This window comes from Amphimedon queenslandica, unplaced genomic scaffold (assembly GCF_000090795.2).
Source record: "Amphimedon queenslandica unplaced genomic scaffold, v1.1 AMPQUscaffold_13438, whole genome shotgun sequence".
Classification (NCBI taxonomy): Eukaryota; Metazoa; Porifera; class Demospongiae; order Haplosclerida; family Niphatidae; genus Amphimedon; species Amphimedon queenslandica.
Window position 1 is genome coordinate 101712 of NW_003546326.1, and position 13702 is coordinate 115413.

General features: G+C 38.9%; 6 protein-coding genes across 6 annotated transcripts in view; 3 read left to right on the plus strand and 3 right to left on the minus strand.

Annotated features, from left to right (window-relative positions):
- LOC109581455 (uncharacterized) overlaps positions 1–1475 on the minus strand; it is an 8970-nt gene extending 7495 nt beyond the window's left edge. The window contains exons 1-2 of the mRNA XM_019995564.1: positions 1134–1475; positions 971–1009 (exon numbers count right to left, since the gene is read on the minus strand). Of these exons, the coding sequence (XP_019851123.1) occupies positions 971–1009; positions 1134–1215 (121 nt within the window). The 5' untranslated portion in view covers positions 1216–1475. The remainder of the gene's footprint in view (positions 1–970; positions 1010–1133) is intronic.
- A 138-nt stretch (positions 1476–1613) lies between these two features.
- On the plus strand, positions 1614–5171 carry LOC100638465 (NAD-dependent protein deacetylase hst2-like). The gene is made up of 7 exons (XM_019995566.1): positions 1614–1961; positions 2023–2661; positions 2998–3230; positions 3314–3414; positions 3522–3572; positions 3631–3750; positions 4595–5171. Exons 1-7 carry the CDS (start codon positions 1627–1629, stop codon positions 4994–4996), a joined length of 1881 nt encoding a protein of 626 aa, XP_019851125.1. The 5' UTR covers positions 1614–1626; the 3' UTR covers positions 4997–5171.
- Positions 5172–5191: 20 nt separating this feature from the next.
- On the plus strand, positions 5192–6470 carry LOC105312477 (eukaryotic translation initiation factor 3 subunit F-like). Its single transcript, XM_011405163.2, has 6 exons — positions 5192–5387; positions 5441–5565; positions 5623–5760; positions 5813–6035; positions 6085–6198; positions 6249–6470. The coding sequence occupies exons 1-6, from the start codon at positions 5196–5198 to the stop codon at positions 6333–6335; spliced, it is 879 nt and encodes a 292-aa protein (XP_011403465.2). The 5' UTR covers positions 5192–5195; the 3' UTR covers positions 6336–6470.
- LOC100640746 (GPN-loop GTPase 1-like) lies at positions 6336–8839 on the minus strand. Its single transcript, XM_003386003.3, has 11 exons — positions 8677–8839; positions 8532–8625; positions 8303–8447; positions 8169–8247; positions 8020–8114; positions 7913–7958; positions 7754–7831; positions 7574–7642; positions 7387–7529; positions 7269–7333; positions 6336–6564 (listed from the first exon to the last, which is right to left on the minus strand). Exons 1-11 carry the CDS (start codon positions 8797–8799, stop codon positions 6497–6499), a joined length of 1005 nt encoding a protein of 334 aa, XP_003386051.1. The 5' UTR covers positions 8800–8839; the 3' UTR covers positions 6336–6496.
- Positions 8840–8914: 75 nt separating this feature from the next.
- Positions 8915–12568, minus strand: LOC100638592 (histone acetyltransferase KAT7-like). Its single transcript, XM_019995565.1, has 13 exons — positions 12073–12568; positions 11767–11994; positions 11526–11716; positions 11077–11332; positions 10747–10944; positions 10468–10593; positions 10183–10365; positions 9986–10075; positions 9797–9937; positions 9648–9741; positions 9460–9606; positions 9259–9365; positions 8915–9198 (listed from the first exon to the last, which is right to left on the minus strand). The coding sequence occupies exons 1-13, from the start codon at positions 12343–12345 to the stop codon at positions 9088–9090; spliced, it is 2145 nt and encodes a 714-aa protein (XP_019851124.1). The 5' UTR covers positions 12346–12568; the 3' UTR covers positions 8915–9087.
- A 53-nt stretch (positions 12569–12621) lies between these two features.
- Positions 12622–13651, plus strand: LOC105312478 (ubiquitin). The gene is made up of 3 exons (XM_011405164.2): positions 12622–12903; positions 12960–13062; positions 13463–13651. Exons 1-3 carry the CDS (start codon positions 12714–12716, stop codon positions 13554–13556), a joined length of 387 nt encoding a protein of 128 aa, XP_011403466.1. The 5' UTR covers positions 12622–12713; the 3' UTR covers positions 13557–13651.
- The last annotated feature ends 51 nt before the right edge of the window (positions 13652–13702 follow it).

Below are 13702 nucleotides of genomic sequence, written 5' to 3' on the forward strand. Positions count from 1 at the left end.
TGAAGTGAGGCTTAGTTTTCATAACAGAGAAAATAAGAGCAAGAAGTCATCAACCACGCTATAATACAGGCAGACTCATACAGAGTATAGTCGAGACATTACAAAGTGACAAGGTTCATGCATTCAGACTGATGCAGGCATTCATAATCACAGCAGCCTCAAATTATAGATCAGAGACAGACAGAGCTACTACATGCCTGACAGGGTAGAGCCTATTACTAGCTACAAATATTTGGCTTTCCTTGATCTTGTTATAATAATAAGTTGAACTCACACACTACGCATACAGTGCATGCGCGTGCGTGCTACTACAAAAGATTTATATGTTTGGTGTGCTATTTGCAAAAAATTAAAAGTACAGAGGAATAGAGTAAAGTCATGTGGTCCAAACAAGCCCAGATACACTGTAGACATACAACACAAATTAGAAGTATATGCATGTGAATATATTATTTAAATGGAAATGAGCGAAAACATAAAGCAAAACTGTAATCTAATGGAATGGAGACAAAGTGATAATATTTAAAGGTGGTCATTCCTCTCTGTATGTACAATGTACGTACATACATGCTATTAGTGAAAAATCTAACAATTAAAATACATTACCAAGTGTTTGCTTGCAATACAAACAAGGCCAAGCCCAATAGACAAAGTGTGAATATAATTTGTCAGAAAACATGTGTATACATGACACACACAGACATCTCACCTCTCTCTCTCTCACTCTCTCTAAAATGATGTGCAAGCAAAAATGTTATAAAGATAAAATGCATAATGATCCAGTGGGTAAGAGAAAGCTACACTGAAGCTTAAAGTATAAGAAAGGAACACACAAAAGCAAATAGTTTTAAAGAGAAGAGAATGAAGTCATGTTTCACCAAAGCATTCTATCAAAATGCCAAAAAACAATAATGGTGAGACAACAAAGTGAAACACAAGTTGATTAGCAAAAAATTAGAGTTTCACTTACCACTGGATGGTCCATCATTTTCAAATGATATGTCAGATACTATAGAGAGAGAGAGAGAGAGAGAGGAGGTGAAAAGAGGGAGGGGGAGGGAGAGAAGTAAAAAGGGAACAAAGAGATAAAGTTTACATCAATGAGAATTTGACACCACACTAAACTAACTAACCATCTCTAGCAGAACCGAGTCCCACGATGGAAAAGAGCAAAGAATAGAGAGCGAGCCCTCTCAAAGAGCACCCAAGAGCCATGAGAGGAATAGAGAGAGAAAGAGATTAGCCTAAGGCCAGAAAAGAAATTCAAATAGGAAGGAGTGTCGCCTGTGTCGGAAAGTGAACACTATAAATATTGCTTCCTTGCAAACCCTCAAGAGGATTAGAATCGACTGTGATCTCAACAGCAAGAGTCAGGACACTAACTGTGACTAACAAGAAGCGGATCTACCAGGCTCAGCTCGCCTTTGAAGACTACTTACCACATGCACTATCCTAAATTCTAAAATTACACCCGCAGGAAATATTAATTGACTAGTTAATGTAGTTATTATTTATTAAACCAATCACGGGTGGGCATCAGGAAATGCTACAAAAAGATATTAAGAATTTTTTGCTTTTTGCAATGAAAAATGAAACATCATGTAGCTAAGAGTTTTTGCATGTAGTATGAAATTCGCCTTTAGGTTTATATCTATGCCAATAAGGTCCATACCCTGCTGCCATTCTGTCAGCATTGCTCTTACTAGCTACATTGCTTTGTGTGAACTTCTGTTTGCAACACAAAGTAGTACCATCATACCAGGAACTGCTGCTCTAATATCATGCAACCTAAACCACAAGCTGTTTCCATCCATTCAGAAACGGGCCAAACATACCAACAAATTACCCGTTGTCACAGCAACGGGAGCCACACCTCATTTGTGGACAAAGCAAAGCAAGCACAAGGTGCGTGTGATTGTGTGCGTGAATGTTGTTGAGGAGTTCTGCTCGTTTATTGAGACGTAAGCAGCAACATCTGCCATCAAAGGCTTCCTCTACCAACCTCCTTTTCCTCCTACTCAGGAAAATGTCTTCAGCTGCAGTCCTACCTGGTCACTCCTCAGGGAGACTGGGGAGACTAATGCAGAGTCCTTTCTCCAGGACAGAGTTGTACAATGCAACCACGGGGGACTCTTTTATGAGCCACGGGAGAAAAAGCAAGAAGAAAAAGACTAGCTCAAAATCAAAGACAAAACTACGAAAAGTCTCGACTAAAAGCTCCTCCCCCTCCTCTTCCTCAAAGAAAACTAAACACACTTCAACAACCCACACACCGTATCTACGATCATATCCTGCCGCTTCAACTCTAGTGGGTGTGGATTCTGGTTCCCCTATAACTAAGAGACACAACTACTCCTCCTCTGCCTCTTTTCTGAGACCACACCCACAAGCAACACTGAAAAGCCACTCTCATACGGAATACGGGAGTCCCTCTAAAGTCCTTCTCAGTCTCAACCCGCCCCAGCCTCGTTCAGCAATCAGCATTCGTCTATCCCCGAGCGTGGGAACAAGGTTTTTGAGTTACGGTAGGAATCAAGGACCTGCCGGCAGTGAGTTCACCATCGAGAGACTGGCTCATGACCTCGCTAAAATGAAATTTAAAAAGATAATTGTAATGACAGGAGCTGGCATTAGCACCAGCAGTGGAATACCAGATTTTAGGTAGAGAAGGAGAGAGGGAGGGGGAGAAGGGAAGGGAAGGTGAGAGAAGGGAAAGGTGAGATTAAGGCCCTGTTTACACAGCAACGCAAAATGTGTCATTTTTAACACCGGTTTCGTTTTCGTAGAATTCTATCGAGATTCTATCTTGTTTTCATTTGTTTCCGGCTGTGCAAACAGAAGTATAAAACAGGCACAAAACTGTACCAATTGCAGCATTTTTGTTGCTGTGTAAACGCAGCCTAAAAGTGTAGACATCACTCATTTTAATCAATCATCAAATCTTGTTTACATTACGGCCTTTGCTCTTAAACATTATGTTCACTCTACTTACTCTAGGACACCTGGTACTGGGCTTTACGACAACCTCAAGCAGTATAGGATACCAGAGCCGACGGCCATTTTTGACATCACGTACTTCTCTCGAAATCCAAAGCCTTTCTTTACTCTAGCACAGGAGCTGTATCCAGGGAAATACTCGCCTAATTCAGTCCATTACTTCATCAAGTTATTGCAAGAGAAAGGTTTCTTGCTCAGAAATTATACTCAAAACATTGACGGGCTTGAGAGATGTAAGCAGCTACACTGCATATACATGTACCTTGACAATAAAGTTATAATAATTCATAATTTCTCTCTTGTCCCCTCTCTTTAGTGGCTGGTATTAAATCAAGTAAGCTAGTTGAGGCTCATGGCTCCTTCTCAACTGCTTCCTGTACACTGTGTCATGCTAAACACAACTCTGATGATGTCAAGGTATAATTAATCAGTCTTGCATCTCTCTCTCTCTGTTTGCTTTCTATGTTGCTTTTGGCAATAACAATAAACCGTTTTTGTTTCCTCTCTACATTTTATCCCCTCAGGCTGCAATAATGAGCTCTACTATACCCAAGTGTAAACACAAGTTCTGTTCAGTGAGTATAATAGCCTCTTTATGTACATGTACATCTACTTGTATTTCTAATTCTTTAGGGTGTCGTGAAACCTGATGTTGTGTTCTTTGGTGAAGATCTTCCTCAACGGTTCCACGCTCTTCGTTGTGTTGACTTTGCGCACTGTGACCTACTGATAGTAATGGGAACATCACTAGAGGTAGTAAAGCAATGATAATAATAATAATAATAATAATAATAATTTTAATGATCTCTTTCTCTTGTCATGTACTATTACTTAATGCCTTGCATGCTTCTCTGATGAATGTCAGACTCCCCACACATCCCTCCCTTATGCCTTTGGGACATTCCTTCCGTTATTATTTCAAGCTTGCTACATGAACTTTGTGATAGTAATAATTTGTCACTTCCATTCAAATGTGAAGGTCAATGGACACCAATGAGTGACTATAATAGTCATCACTTAACTCTCTGTATTGACACCTAATTGTGATGCTCTTGTTAAGTCAGTCTCATGTACAAGTACATATAAATGTAGTCTACATGATCATATTGATACTTTAATTTAGCCTCTTATTCTTTTAATGTTACAGTAACTCTTATCTTTGCCTTAAAGTCTATTATCTCTATACACTCTCACCTTTTTGCTTCATTTAGATATTTATAGTAAATATTCGCTACATAATTAGGTTGTATTATTTACTATCGGCACAATTTAAAATTTCATTAAACTCTTGTGGGAATATATGCATTTCAAAGGACCGTTATATCCTGTATCTATGTTTATTTGCCTGTATGATCACTGAAATATCATCATTAGATCATGATGTGCATACACATGTCCATGTACAAGTATGGCATGATACAGCCTTTTATGATACACATTACACAATGTATCCAGATTTTACTTTTATTCTATTTTTTAAACATGTTTTAAAGTTACATGTACATGTACACGTAATGTGCTTATAATAATATTCAATTCATGTGCAAGCTAAATGATGCATGGCTTTTTTATTCTACTGTTATACATGTACATGTAGGTCGAGCCTTTTGCCAGTTTAGCTACATCAACCCGTTTTGATACTCCTCGTGTACTTATCAACCGAGAGCTAGTAGGACCTTTTAAGCACCAAAGAAAAAGACCCATGGACCTCTCCCTAACCGGAGACCTCACGGATCAGATTAGTGAACTAGTAAGACTGGCTGGCTGGGAACAAGACCTCAGCGAACTGATGAGTAACGGGAGAGAGAGAACCAAAGAAGCTTCAGACATTCCTAGCAATAAAAGTGATGAATCTTGTGTACAAAGTATTACAAGTACTGATTGTGATCAGGGAACATCAGAAGGGGCTGAGGTTACGCCCAGTTCCAGTGGTATCGAGGAGGAACTATCACAAGAGTTTAGTAAGATAAAGATAGACAAGGAACGAGAAAATACTTAGAAAGGAAATGGCTAGTGGGTGAGCCAGTTCTCTTGTCTTTTTTGCAGTTGATTTTTACAACTTTGCTTTTTGTAATATTAAATTTATTATGTCTCTTTTCTATTTATTGTTTTTGTACTCAGTCCTTTGTTAAAAAATCAATTTTTCTAATGTAAGATTCCGTATCTTTTCAAATTATTCGTGATTGAAAGCCACGCCCATGAGATGCCCCACCCTTCAAAGTAATATTGAAATCAGCAGCATGGAAGACAATGTCCATTCCATTGAAGTCTATTTGCACCCAGTGGCAGCTTTTGCCATTATAGACAGCCACGAGAGGCGCTCGAAAGACAACCAAACCCGAGTCATAGGCTCACTCCTAGGAACAAAGACGCCTGATGGAGTGTACGAGGTAATTTATTAAAAATATTATTATTTTAAAATGGTTGCACTCTCTTTTGTTAGATCTCTTCTGCTTATCCCGTCCCACATAGCGAGTCAGAGGAAGAGGTGGCCATTGACATGAAATACGAGCAGTCGATGTACCAGCTTTATAAGACCATCAATCCAACTGACGTTGTCCTCGGATGGTATGAGATGGAAATATATTGAATTACGTTTGCTTGATTTATTTATTAATTTTATAGGTATGCAACAAACTCCACTATTAAGATGCACTCTGTCCTCATTCACGATTATTACAGCAAGAGAGACCCGCCTCCTGTCTACCTCACCTTTGATTGTAAGATGAGGAGTGGACGATTAGACATCAAAGCTTACGTCAGGTATGTATAATACAAAAAAAGATTATAATAATGTCTCTTTCTTTTGTTTCAGGTGTTCTTTAGGCGTTGAAACAAAAGGCTACATCTTTTCTCCTATCCCAATCAAAATGGCGTACTACGATCCAGAGAGAGCGGCTGTCAATCTACTCAGGCAGAGCATATCAACGGATACTAACGAGACTCCAATTAAAACTGGTTTAGAACGTTTTGAAAATGTTCTAGGCAGCCTTGAAGACTCAATCGATGGTCTTTTGGCATACGTAGAGAAAGTGAAGGTTAGAAGAAAGCCAAAAGGTGGGATTTTGTTATTGTATCATTTTGTAGAGTGGAGATATACCAGCTGACAGTAAGATAGGACGTCTTTTGATGGAGCTCGTTTCAAAAGTCCCCAAATTGGATCCAAACCAGTTTGACAAGATAATGAACAACACAACACAGGCAAGAAAAATACAGTGTCAAGGAAAAATATTCTCTCTCTGTATTTGTAGGATCTCCTCATGATAGTATACTTGACTAATTTGACAAAGACTCAACTGGAATTAGGCGAACAAGTAGCTCACATACCTTCTAATTGATTCCTATTAAGAATTGTGTTTTCAATGAACAATATTAAATTATATAAAAAAAAGAAATAAATTTCATTTGATGTTGCTTAGCTCTCTCTTTTTCCCCTACTTCTCCAATAATGATTGAATGTTGAAAGAAAAGAATATTTGTCATCGTGGTAAAGGTGATGTTAGCTCATTTGATTTTCAGTTTCTTCCTCTTTCTTTGAACTATCTGACTGTGTTGTCTCCTGTGTCGCTGTAGAATAGACAGAGACGCAAGAGAGTAAAGGATAATTTCAAAATGCTCCCGTACTATAGTAAAGGGTCATTTTTATAATTTTTCTTGATACATATACACGTTCTTATGCTGTATATCAAGTTTGAGCTGATTCTGATCAAATTTGAATTTTTTATGAATTTCTAAAGTTGCTCAAAATTTGAGCCAAAGTCCCTGTACTATAGTACAGGGCGTTGGCTGAATTTTGTCAAAAATGGCTAGGAGAGAATTCTTCATTTTTATAATTTTTCTTGATACATATACATGTTCTTATGTTGTATATCAAGTTTGAGCTGAGTCTGATCAAATTTGGATTTTTTATGAATTTTTAAAGTTGCTCAAAAATCAGGCCAAAGTCCCTGTACTATAGTACAAGGTCGTTGGCCAAATTTCACCAAAAATGGCCAGGAGAGAATTCTGCATTTTTATAATTTTTCTTGATACATATACACGTTTTTATGCTGTATATCAAGTTTGACCTGATTCTGATCCAATTTTAATTTTTTATGAATTTTTAAAGTTGCATAATTGTCAGTTTATGAAGCAGGATTTTTAGCTCACTTAGCATTAGCATGCTTTGAATGTGTATAACAAAGTAATTGAAGTCATTCCTATTAGTACTTTAATTCAAAATATTAACTAAAAGTACATTACACCAAAATGCATGAAACAAAACCTGTTACCTTTTCCTTTCTTGTCTTTTTTCTCTTTCTTTTCGAGGCGGAGTTTCTCAAGTTCAATTTCCTGCCTTTTGTGAAATACAATATTTGAACCCAAAAAACAATACATGTACATGCATACCTCTTTAACTCCATGTCCAATCTTTTCTTTTTCAATGCTTCCACGTCCTTCAAGTATTCTACAAGAAACTCTTCTCTAGCGGAATCAACAGCTTTAAAAAACTCATCAACACCAGTTCCCAATATAGAAGACACGCCCACAGACTATAAAAGTATAACAATAATAAAATACTCACACACACACGTACGGTTAGATTTTCATAAAATTTATCCAACACTAAACTCATTGAGCGTGTGAGATTGCTTGAGTATGAATCCTAGAATTAATAATAATAACAATAATAATAATAACGATAATAATAATAATAAAACAATAATAATGATGATGATGATAATAATAACGATAATAATGATAAAACTTAATTTACATCATCATCAAGAGCTTTATCAAATGCTTCAAAGTCTTTCATCCATTCCTGAGCAAACTTGTGATCCACAATATCCGTCTGTACATGTACATGTACGTGTTTGTGTGTGAGAGAGAGATAGAGGGGTAAGATGAACCGTGTCTCACATCACTAGCAAACCTTATTTAGTACAATGATGAATGGCAACTGAAACTTGTACAGGATACTACAAATGAAAAAAGATAAACGTTCATAACTCCAAACATCCTCTCCCTTCTCCCCCTAACCTGCAAGCATACAACATGTTTGACATGAAAGTAACCGGACTGACGCATCTGACAGTATCAATAACGTACACTATTACTGTAGGAAACAATGAAGCCTACATGAAAAAAGAGAAATAGTAAAATTTCTTGAACTCTCTTTCTCTTCTTACTAAGCTCTCAGCGATAATACTGCCAGAGGCTGACCAGGTAAAGACTTCAATCTGACCCGGTGTGTCAAAAATGACATACCTAAAACAGACTCGGTGATCCAAGACTCATGATAAAGTATCATCATTGAACTGACTTGATTTCTGGTGGCTGCTTGTCAACGAAGCTGATCACCTGATCCATTCTGGTTGTGAATAGATTCAAAGACGTGACAATGGCGCCGTTTGGACCGAGGCCATACTGGGACATGATGCTTTTATAATTAACAGTGTCTCGAATGTCTAAAATTAATTAACAAGGTGTGGTCATTGATTAATTAATATTAATGTTCACACCATGAATGGCAGAAATAGAATTAATGTTACCTATGTTAACTGGATAGGGTACGACCTGTACAGCCGGGTCTAGATTAACCAGGTAAGGTGGACGCTTTTGTTCGCCTAAAAAGGACGTTATTCTCTAGAAAGTGAGTTTGTTTTCAGTAATTTTAAAGTGAGAGGTTTTGCAAACTTGAACAAATGTGGTTTTCCCGGATCCTGCCATACCAAGGACTATTATGCACGTCGGTTTGTTGGTGCTAGAAGCTCCTTCAGACGGAGAAGGTCCTTCTAAACCTGCCATACACTCAGCCATGCTTTCACATAAGGTGCAAGTGTACGGAGAGAAACGAAGGCACCACACTCCGTGTAATGCATAACACGTGTTGACATGTGGCTAGCCACGTGAACGCACGTGTGCACATCAAAAATTATTGATAAAAAAATGATCTTGATATTTAAGTTTGTCTCTACACTAAACGACACACTACACATCCAGAGAACATACAAAACAGATAAAAGAAGCGTCTTGATGTGTACACACATCTCCATACATTAACAAAGCAATAGAATAAAATCCACTCTTGTAGTGATGAGAGGTGAGCTAAGGGTATACAGGGTAAGTGGTTGGCATCCATTTCAAACAAGATGCATCAATCGTAAGATCACTCGACTTGTGTCTCTCAACTTTACAAGAATGTTCCTCTAGCAATTCCTACAATAACAAGTGGTAGTGTATTGTGACCAGGCAGTAATGAGGTATACTACAACATACCTTCTTCTTTATGATGATGTGCTTTCCTTTCCAATATTTTAAAATGCGATAATATTGTAGACTACTGATGAGATCATCAGCACTGATGCCAGTCTCAAGACTTATCTCTAAAGAAATAAGAGGAGAATATATAAAATGGAGAGAGAGAGAGAGAGAGAGAGAGAGAGAGAGAGAGAGAGAGAGAGAGAGAGAGTAGGTAACCTTTCATTGATATACTCTGTGAGTTGTGTTTCGTTAGATAACTTAAAACTTTATCCTTCCAGTAACTCCGATAGCAGAGAAGCCCCAGGTCTGAGAGGGGACGCTCTGGCGACCCGACCTTCTCTTGGTGCCTAGTTAATAGGTAACCTAGGGAAAGCTCACGTGACAATACAACAACAGGAACTGACTGAAATCAATGAGGAGGTGACCGTACCCACGTCTCATGTGAGGTGGCATCACTAGTATACACGAGACATTGAATCCTTGAGGCGAATGCTTCTCCTATGAAGCAATGTTTGTGATACACCCACTCACTTAATTGCTACTCATACCGTACCTTTGAAAAGTATCCAACTATGTGACAGCCGGTGTCATCATAGCGTGTGACAATGTAAAAGAGGAAAGGCTCCACGTTAAAGTATAGCGTCTTGTGGTCAAGAAACAGCTTTGCCAAGAGGCAGAGATTCTGGCTGTACTCCTAGAGGAGAAGCATTAGGAATAAATGGAGTCGCTTTAGTTGAGTTACTTTATGATTTTCTCCGTCGACTTCGAAAACGGAGAGAGTGTTCTTCCGATAGATCTCTCTACCTGGAGGCCTCCTCTGGACACAACATGACTAACATAAAATAAATAGATAAAAAATAGTACCACAGCATATAATATACAGACATATCCTAAAGTATACTGGCATATCCTGAAGTATACTGACAATACTAAACTCACAGTGTGATTGTTATAAGTCACGACCGTCTTGTAATATCTGAGACAAAACTCACACACGTATATCTGAGACAGTTCAGTGTATTCTGGTGGGTAGGGAGAAGAGTACCACGTATCAATCTCATAGCAGCCAAAAATAATCTTTGATAGTTTATAGTCAGTATGCTTCCCTTCTACATCTGTGCCCTGTATGAGAGGAAGAGAGAGACAAAAGGATAGTAGGAATATAATAATAGAGGAGAGGAAGAAAGGCAAAAGATGAGTCCGGGTTTTTTAATGTTTACTGACCAGTTGTTCTCTCATTTTGGCCTGAGCTTCACGAAACAGCTGAAGGTCCTGAGATGACGTGAGTCCTTCAAGCTTTGGCTCCGGCCTAAAGTAATACTCGGGCATCCTAAAGCGCTTCTTGTTATCCTTAAAGAGTGAGAGAAAGTATAAAAATAAGAAAGAGAGTAATAAATCAAATACAGCCAGAAACTTGCAGGATTCTTTTGGCATTGTACAGTACATATTATTCAAAGAGCAATGCAAACAAGAAGGCAGATCAGCCACAACACTATAACTAACATTAGGTGGGAGGGTCTTAAAACTAGGAGTATTATTAGGAGGTAAGGGATCCCCAATGGCTACACTGTCGAGAGTAGCCGAGAGGTTTCTTGAAGCCATAAGACGAGGGTTTTTCCTTGGAGGAGGAGACAAAGCAGACTCTGACTCTAAAGTCTGACTAGCTTGAGCACGACTCTTGTTCAACTCATCCCTACGCGACTAAAAGGGAGAGAAAAAGAGCTAAATATAGTCGTGAAGACATAGTGCAAAAATTGTCATTCGTTTACTGAATTTATCTTAATTATGCACGCCATTCACTGACTAATACTCCACTCATTCTCACTCGCTTACTTTGCATTCCTCTGGTGTTTTACCATGAGCCAATGGACAGCCAGAGACAGCATAGTGCATGCTATAAAGTCCAGTGATGTGACCTATGCCACCACAACCAGGAGTAGGGCAGCGGTTACCCTTAACTGCTTCAACTAGTGTATACGGTATTCTCTTCCTCTTTTTAACCGAGCTGTCCTTACTCGTGCTCTCAGCAGACGAAGGTGGTTTCACGGACGAGCTCTGAGGGTTAGAATCAGTCTGTTTTGAAGATGATCTAGGAAGGAATGGTCAAATAGTAACACGAGTCAACCTGCCTTTTAAGCATATGGATATGTGTTTAATGTATAATACACTCTACATTGCGTATAAAGTGTGTGATAAGATAAAACCTAATTACAATAATTACTCATTTCATATAATGCAAAAATAACAAGTACATGTGCATACATTGTAAGTTTATGTCTTACAATCGAGTGGTAGGTGCTTTTGACAATGTCTCTGTCTCTCCGATGGCGTGTGGCTCATTAATAGGAGGAGTCACTCCAGTCTTAGATGCTCCATTTTGTGCAGGAACTTTCTTCTTGTAGGATCGGAACCGTCTTTTCTTTTTCCTGAAGCTTGGATGGGGCGGGGGCGGGCGTGGCGGCTTGATGACATCCTAAACACAAAAATAAATAAACAATATTAGCAATAATAAGAGTACTTCACCTTTTCTAGTTCTTTCTTTGCCTGAGCAGCGATAGGGCATCCAGACACAGCATAGTGCATGGCATACAGACCAGTGACGTGGCCTAGGCCATAACAACCAGAAGTAGGACAGCGAATTCCTTTAGTAGCTTCAACAAGAGTATAGGGTATCCTCTTTCTCTTTTTAATGAGGTTTGATGTACCGGGTAGGGTCGACGGTGATGGGAGAGGAGCACGAATAGGCGTGGCCTATTAAAACAAGCATTAGGATTCATGCTTACATGCATCATTATCTTAAGTACTGCCCACAATCAATTTGTTTATTACCTTGGTTTCATTTTCGATTTTAGCAGGCGTGGTCGCTGTTGATGAAGAGGGAGTGATAACGTCCGAATTTGACGAGTTAGTCCCCGGAGGGAGGACGAGGGAAAGGCTGCCAGTCTGTGGGAACGTCCCTCTCTCGTCTTTCTTGGCAGATTTTATGGGCGTGGCACATTTTCTCAGTCTTCGGCCCCTCCTACCGATGTTGGGCGGAGTGGGAGTGGACTGGGTGCTTGCATTGGCTGAGGTGGTCCCACTACCGACCTCTCCTGACATCATTCAAAAGTCATACACAATCTACAAAAGAGAGGTGCTCTGTCTTTGGACTGACAAAGCAGTCTTTGGAACAAGAACAGGAAGGTGTCTTGCTTAGAGTAAAATGAAGGAAGTCGGTTCTTTTTATGCCTTTGGTTGACCTAAAGAGGAGAGAAAGGAGAGAAGAGAGAAGGTGAGACTGAGAGAGAATGAATGACTTGTGCAGAGGGTTATTTTTATAATGGGCGGAGTTTATTTGATTCCGTGTCATCTCCGAATATTTTAGAAATATTTTACCAATAGCATACTCTCGTTTTAGTCCGGACTTTCTTAAACACGTGCTCTGTAGGGGCCATTTTTGTTCTTTCTCTCTCTTTGTTCCTTCTTTAAAGATGCAGATTTTTGTCAAGACTCTCACTGGGAAGACCATCACGCTAGAGGTCGAGCCTTCTGATACCATAGAAAATGTAAAGGCCAAGATCCAGGACAAGGAAGGCATCCCTCCTGACCAGCAGCGACTCATCTTTGCTGGTAAACAGTTGGAGGATGGTCGAACCCTCTCTGATTATAACATCCAGAAAGGTATTTTTTTGTGTGTGTGTCATAAGAGTGTCTAATATATTTTTGACGCCTTTTAGAGTCCACGCTACATTTGGTACTTCGTCTAAGAGGAGGAGTCATTGAGCCTTCGGCTAGGATCCTTGCTCAGAAGTATAACTGTGACAAGATGATCTGCCGAAAGTATGTCATCAAGGACTATGTATAATTTTTCATTATTACAATTTGGACTGTATGCAGTCTTACCGTATAGCGGGAAGATTGGCAGTGCTTACTAATGCCAGTTTTATCATTAATCCATCAATTGCCAAATAAAATTCAACCAATTTTTCCTGTTATGTTATGGTATCAAAATGTTCGTTGTTAAAAGTACAGTAAAAGGTGGTGAGTCTTCCACCAGTTGGTGGACTTGTGTGTATCTTTTACTCTACGAAGCAACGTATATCAAATCTTTGGGTCTTGGAAAGGTTTTGTGTTATCATACAATCTCTTTCACTCCCCAATGTACATTATACCAGAAAATATGAATTATTTTATAGTAGCTTTTTTGTTCACTTAATACAATAATTTCTGTACTTATTAGGTGTTATGCTCGGTTGCCTCTTCGCTCCACAAACTGTCGTAAGAAGAAGTGTGGGCACAGCAGCAACCTCAGGCCCAAGAAGAAGCTCAAATAAAATAATGATGACACTAGTTGCTTTATCCTTCCATTGATTGTATGAACATCATTTGTTCTTATTGTTAATGAGATTTATTAATAATTTGTTCAAAATTTTTACTGCCTAGTTGCTGTTGAGCATTAGTCTGGTTGAATTTTTGAAAT

Coding starts and splice junctions, on each gene's coding strand:
- LOC105312478 (XM_011405164.2), top strand. CDS start 12,714: ATGCAGATTTTTGTCAAGACTCTCACTGGGAAGACCATCACGCTAGAG. Junction 12,904..12,959: donor TGATTATAACATCCAGAAAG/GTATTTTTTTGT, acceptor GACGCCTTTTAG/AGTCCACGCTACATTTGGTA. Junction 13,063..13,462: donor GACAAGATGATCTGCCGAAA/GTATGTCATCAA, acceptor TGTACTTATTAG/GTGTTATGCTCGGTTGCCTC.
- LOC100638465 (XM_019995566.1), top strand. CDS start 1,627: ATGAAATTCGCCTTTAGGTTTATATCTATGCCAATAAGGTCCATACCC. Junction 2,662..2,997: donor AGTGGAATACCAGATTTTAG/GTAGAGAAGGAG, acceptor TACTTACTCTAG/GACACCTGGTACTGGGCTTT. Junction 3,415..3,521: donor ACAACTCTGATGATGTCAAG/GTATAATTAATC, acceptor TTATCCCCTCAG/GCTGCAATAATGAGCTCTAC.
- LOC100638592 (XM_019995565.1), bottom strand. CDS start 12,345: ATGATGTCAGGAGAGGTCGGTAGTGGGACCACCTCAGCCAATGCAAGC. Junction 9,938..9,985: donor TCGACGGAGAAAATCATAAA/GTAACTCAACTA, acceptor CTTCTCCTCTAG/GAGTACAGCCAGAATCTCTG. Junction 9,199..9,258: donor ACATCATCATAAAGAAGAAG/GTATGTTGTAGT, acceptor TTGTTATTGTAG/GAATTGCTAGAGGAACATTC.
- LOC100640746 (XM_003386003.3), bottom strand. CDS start 8,799: ATGGCTGAGTGTATGGCAGGTTTAGAAGGACCTTCTCCGTCTGAAGGA. Junction 7,959..8,019: donor AACATGTTGTATGCTTGCAG/GTTAGGGGGAGA, acceptor TTTCATTTGTAG/TATCCTGTACAAGTTTCAGT. Junction 7,334..7,386: donor TTGGACATGGAGTTAAAGAG/GTATGCATGTAC, acceptor ATTTCACAAAAG/GCAGGAAATTGAACTTGAGA.
- LOC105312477 (XM_011405163.2), top strand. CDS start 5,196: ATGAGATGCCCCACCCTTCAAAGTAATATTGAAATCAGCAGCATGGAA. Junction 6,036..6,084: donor CATACGTAGAGAAAGTGAAG/GTTAGAAGAAAG, acceptor ATCATTTTGTAG/AGTGGAGATATACCAGCTGA. Junction 6,199..6,248: donor TAATGAACAACACAACACAG/GCAAGAAAAATA, acceptor CTGTATTTGTAG/GATCTCCTCATGATAGTATA.